This window comes from Conger conger, chromosome 9, assembly GCF_963514075.1.
Source record: "Conger conger chromosome 9, fConCon1.1, whole genome shotgun sequence".
NCBI classification, from domain to species: Eukaryota; Metazoa; Chordata; class Actinopteri; order Anguilliformes; family Congridae; genus Conger; species Conger conger.
Window position 1 is genome coordinate 41,459,555 of NC_083768.1, and position 6,000 is coordinate 41,465,554.

At 43.9% G+C, this 6,000-nt stretch overlaps 1 protein-coding gene across 4 annotated transcripts in view; it reads right to left on the reverse strand.

Annotated features, from left to right (window-relative positions):
* The window catches only part of LOC133136177 (disintegrin and metalloproteinase domain-containing protein 15-like), a 29,062-nt gene extending 23,430 nt beyond the window's left edge, over positions 1 to 5,632 (reverse strand). For all 4 annotated transcript variants that reach the window (XM_061253441.1, XM_061253440.1, XM_061253439.1 and 1 more), the window contains exons 1-2: positions 4,782 to 5,632; positions 2,521 to 2,618 (exon numbers count right to left, since the gene is read on the reverse strand). In XM_061253441.1, coding sequence (XP_061109425.1) covers positions 2,521 to 2,618; positions 4,782 to 5,040 — 357 coding nt within the window. In that variant the 5' untranslated portion in view covers positions 5,041 to 5,632. The remainder of the gene's footprint in view (positions 1 to 2,520; positions 2,619 to 4,781) is intronic.
* Between the last annotated feature and the right edge of the window lie 368 nt (positions 5,633 to 6,000).

Genomic DNA, 6,000 nt, shown 5'->3' on the forward strand with positions numbered 1-6,000 from the left:
CATTTTACACAAGTCTACTTTGTGCGCCAATATCGTGATAATATAGCTTATATCAATATATCGTAATTTATTCCATTTCAGAGGGGGAAGGGGGGGGTGTAACCAATAGCGTGGAGATTAAACACTCTGAAGTAGACATGGCTTAGATATTAAGGATTGTCTTTTGTTGAGTCATAACCAAACGTAAATATACCGTTCGGCTGCTCAGAGAGATGAGGCCCAACTGCTGACGGATCAGTCAGCCCGCCTCACGCACGGCTCGCTGAGCGAAGTGTCATGGCGGAGGGTGCTTCCGTCCGCCATGTTTCCCGCTCAGCGTGCGCGCGCGTGTGGACGCCAGACCCTCGCCGCCCGTGGGTTTAGCGCACGAGCTAAACCCCCCTTCCTCCCCTCGTGGGGCGGCAGTCAGCTAGCGAAGCGTGCGGAAATTAAACCAATCGGGTAGCAGCAGGGACGTGTCACATTGCCAATGTCCTATCCTATCTTCACTGCACAAGAAATGACTGTCTTAAGTGCTTTAGTCCTGCAATGAGACTTAAGATCTTTTTTTTTGGCCCCTCAAGTACAAAATATTTGCTTGTTTTAAGGTACTATTGGCTTCAAAAGTTACATTTTCTTCACCCGTTAGCAAATCTTGAAAGTAGTCAAACAAAGCTTCTGACCTCATTCGCAATATGTTTGTCTTATTTCACAAATAAGTACAAGAAATGTACAACGTAAGCCTAAAATATTTTTGACTCATTGAGACTGACTTGTTCTTTTGGGCTTCTGCAGCGTTAATCAAATGGATACTGATTGGATTACATCTCCCATCGTCCTGTCCTCTCCCAGCCAGTATGAGCGATGTGAAGCTAATCCTCCTATATTCCGGGGCAGGCCGTTTAGGCAGGCATGTTCACCGTAGCAACGGCCCGTCATGGATCAGAGGGGATCTGCCACCTCTAATCCAGATTGGCGCTGAGACGCTGGAGAGTCTTGTATGGTCACACATTCTGAATGTGTGAACGGCTTGTGCACGCTTGAGGTTCTGCACGTGGATAAGCCACTCCTGACCGGCTCAACAAAACTGTGTGTGTGTGTGTGGGGGCGGGGTGCAATGCTTTACTCTTTCAGTGTGACCAAGACATGGAGCGTACAGGAAAGCTAGACTTTCAATAACTGTGCATTCAGGCAAAGAGTATGTTTTTCTGAATAAAATTCTTTAAAGAATTCTCCGTCAGTGTTCTAGAACTCCATTGCCTTCAATTACCAGTAGTGATTGTTACATCAGCAATAGAACGTTCAGATCAGCACATTTGTGACCTCACAGCTCAAAGGGTTAAACATGCTGGCTGAACGGTCCAGGTGTGCACACATTCTTTCAGTTAGCGTCGCCGTGGGAAACAGCGGAATCTGCTGTCCCGTTTCCTTTCTTCCCTGTCATGTCACCAGTCGGAAGCACGCGGGCGTTTTCCCGGGAACTTGCAGCCTGGAGAACTGACCTGAGAACTGAGACCGGGAAGGACAGGAAGTGCTTAAATCCATTTCCTGTACGACGTACAGGTACCCCGCGTACTCCAATGAACTACAAATCAGCGTATAAACACAACGTCAAGCTCCACACCGTTGTGAAAACCTATTGCACAATGTGCTGTACAGCAGAACTGTGTTGTTGCTTTTGCAGGCAAAAAGTAACAAAGTTGTCTATCCCAAAGAAACATCCACAGCTTCTGTCGCAGGCAGATAAAACACATGCCATAGCTTCTCAGTTCAAACTTTATTTTGTTTTATTATATTTTATGATATTTCATAGTTTCACAGTGAGACCTGTCAATCATATGTGCACACCACTGAAGAAGCATGGTGTTTTACTCAATGCCATGTTCTTGTTTCTTTTTATTGTATCACATTTGTTTTTTACAAAGACACTGCCTCAAAGTTTTATAGTGGAATTCAGCCAAAAAAAACCTCAGGCCTGAACCCCATAAAAAGCGAGCAAATGGGGTTTAAAAGAACACCCCAGGAGGAAGAAAGAAAAAAAAAACTCCCGGGTGGATCATAAGGGTGATTACATTTACATTTACATATTACATTTTAACAAGATGTCTGAAATCAGCTCAGTAAAAATCACTTTGTGGAACTTCCCCATCTGAGTTGTTTTTATTATTTCCAGTGAACTATTATGCCTAGGCCTATATGTGCTCTTTTGATAACAGAACTTTTTTTAAGGGAAAGCGCTGCAATGTGAAACCATTTGTTTTTTTTTTTCCTTAAGCCTTTGTAGAGTAGGTTTTTAACAGTGTTTTTTTCATTGTTCTAAAATCCCATCATTTTTTTCGGAGTGTTTAATTACCAGGAGTGGTCGTTACACCAGCACTATAATGTTCAACAAAGAACATTCTAATCATATGTTTGTGATATTTTGCCTTTAAGGGTTAATATACAGCCCAAATCCCTCTATACAATCCAGCATTTGTGATCATATTTTTGTGGGAAACTCACACTGGGTGTATTGGAGGTTTTTGGGGAGGGGGGGTTTACCTGCAGTGCTTCTTTAAGGCTCTTCCTTTCCCCCTCCACCACTACAAAGGGCCTGGTTCTCACTGGCTGCCCCACTCTCCCGCCTTGGTGCTCAGGGCCTGGGGAAGAAAGAATCGAGGTAGGTCAGTCCCCGCGAACCCTTTCCAGTGCTTGCAGTTCACTGCAGCCATTTGGGCACCAGCCACGAAATCTGAAGGTCAAATCTCAACTGTGGAACTGTCACTTGTGCCTTTCGACCACTTGCCACACAACCTAAATTGATTCTGCAAATAGTTAATAGCTATAGCTAACTGCTAAAGCTGCTAAAGCTAATTGATATGGCCTAACTAACTGCTCGGGTTAATTGCTATGACTAACTGCGATAGCTAATTGCTATGGCTAACTGCTAAGTTCAATTGCTATGGCTAATTGCTATGTGAACGCTAATAACTATGGCTAACTGCCAACATAACAACGTGCGGTACGTGAGCAGCCCAGGGACAGGGCATGTCTGGCAAACAAATAAAAGATTAATCACAACGGCGGCACAGTCTACGAGATCAGGATGTGCTTAAACTACCGTGATAATCAGGCTCCACGGGTAAGTGCTGTTTCAATAACACGGCCTCGGGGCAAGAAAGTATAATACCGAGGCGCTGCCCCTGTCACTGATCTCAGGCACTTTGTTCAGTCAGCCGACGTTCAGAGCTTGAGTGCCACTGCAGAAGCGCTCCCGAACACGGGAGCATTGGTCGTCGGGTCTGGGTCATTTAGCTCAAATTACACGGGTGGATGAACTTAAGATTCTCTTGGACGGGAGAAGAAGTGCGCCAGTTAAATGGATGGAACCCTGCTGTAAAATCCAGCTATGCCAGCTTGACCAGTTTGAGCTGGTCATACAGCTGGTCTAGCTGGCTATGAGCTGGTCAACCAGCATGGCCAAGATGGTCATAAGCTGGTCTAGCTGGCTATGAGCTGGTCAATCAGCTACCAGCTGTTTCAAAACATAGCTTTAGTTGGTAAAACCGTGTCAAGATGGGAGCTGGTCTGTACTGGTCAACCAGCTACCAGCTGTCTCAAAACCTAGCTTGAGCTGTTTTGTTACAGTTGCTTTGGAAAAGGGGAGTTTGCAAAATCAATCCAATGTAAGCATTTTAAAATCTCCCGTAGAGTGGCCATGGTCTTTAGCATTTCCTGCATGCTGAAAGTCTGCAGCTGGTAACCAATGGAAACCGCCCAAGTAACACAACAACCCAATCAGCTAACGTCACAGCAAGCTAAGCTAATGCTAAACTCGGCAGCGCGGGGGGAGCTAATGGCTAACTGTGCCATTAGCGACATTCCGTAAGTTTTCCACCAGGATGTGTAAAGGGTACATTCAGGTGGGCACTGGTGCAAGGAATGTGGAAAAATACAGAAAGTAAAAAGACCTGCCCAGTCTAAAATACTGTCTTTGTGGCGCATCTAATAAACTCACATTAGGATTAAATTGTGTGTAGGAATATACACTGATATACACTCACCGAGCACTTTATTAGGAACATTTTTACTTAAGCTGACAGGAAGGTGACAGTAATGCAAATAACCACACATTACAACAGTGGTATGCTGAAGAGCATCTCTGAACACACAACGCATCATAACTTTTAAGTGGATAGGAAGTAGAGGTCTAAAAATAAAGTCTAATAAATACCTAATAAAGTGCTCGGTGAGTATGTATATGTATATACATATATAGCATCACTTCAAAAGATATGGGAAAATACACATATTCTTGTGCTTTCAGATACTGCAATATTTTTCATAAATTAAAATTACTCCCCATTAAATCACATTGTGATGGAAGCTTACAGCTACCAGGTTAACTAGGTGCATCCCAACAAATCACAGAAATAGAGATATGGCAGTATTATTGCAACTTGTTGCTTTTGGCACCCATCAATGGCTATTCTAAAAAGCGTTTCGTTGCCACCACCCAAAGCTAATATGCTCAAACAACAAATCGAATTGGGCAATTCATTGGAATGTGAGGTTTAAAAACAGTAGATAGCTATCCCTTTAAGTGTGATAGAAGAGGCTGTTAATATCTTTGGGAAGCAGAATAACATTTGGCAGTCAGGATTGCGCAACGCTAGTTCAGCAGTAATGTGCCAAGGAGGAGTCTGGGCGAACCCCGTTAATTTCGAAACAGCATGTCCGATCATTTTAAATTTGAATTACATATCTGTGCACGAAATGCTATAGCTAGTTGCTTCAATTCAGTTACTCGCTGCTTTACCTACTTTTATGGAAAGAGAGGGGCGTTGTTGTCTCAGTCAGAGGTTTGTCTTCAGCTGTCGCTCTCCTTCGGAAATTTGGCACTTTGTCCACAGACAAAGGGATTTGCGAACCGATGTCGTACTGTAATCCGAAACTGCTGTTAGCTACAGCTAGCGTTTTAGAAACGGCACCGCATATTATAACTATAAGCAATGTCTCCAACAAAATCACTGGGGCCTGCATTGAAAACAGCGTCATGGACTGGCAGCATGTCGTCTTCATGTTTCCATTAGGCTAATAAATGCCAATCCACTTGGTTGGTATGAGCATGAAACGCCGTCTTGCTCAAACTTGTAGCAGCTGTCGATTCCGTCGGACGTATCAACGTACAGTTGTACGAGATAAATGGTTTCATTTTGCCTGCAAATGCGCAGTGACCAGAACGAAAGGTTCCGCAACAGTATCTGCGGAGAATGTTTTAAGTACTGACATTGATGTAACATCCAAAATTAGAGTTCAAAATCATTGTGGATACAAGTATTGGGTGTAAAAATAAATGTCGTTCTGAGCAGGTGCCGCTCCAGCACCAGCTAACTTGACGCACCAATAACAGACAGATATAGACAAGCGTCCCGTTAAGTATACCTACTGTAGCTAATTCGGTTAAACGGCCAGCGCGTCTCAAAAGCGTTATGTTTAGCCCTCTGTTTACCTTTATAAATGATTGCAGGTATTGAAATATACCGATAATATTCCACTGTTGTGTAGTCAAGCTAGCCTGTCGTTACGCTATTGTTGGGTATAGTGTGCCACGAGAGTACCGTGCCCGTTAGTTCAACTTGTGCGTCTCCCACGCGCTCTAACGGAGGCTGCGTTTGGCGGAGAGTCGCAGCTCTGCAGCGATGGTGTAATCCTGAGAGCAAAGCGAAGAGATTTTCTTTGGATGTTAACTGTTCGTTGCCCGGATGCCTTGCGGCTCACGTTTCTATCCACTGTGAGGTAGGCAAACTCTGCGTAATCGTAAACAGTCTATACGACGTCTGTTGGGCTGTGAGAGAGATATTATCAAAATAGCAACGTTACTGATCGACAAGCAATGCATGCAAATCAACACAGGCTACACCTCAAATTACCGATCATTTTTCTAGACCCTTCGATGTGGTAGCTGCTGCAATTATAATAACTTTTGGGCCTTCTTTTCCTCCTTCTCTAACGACCTATAAAGAACAGAAATATCTCCAA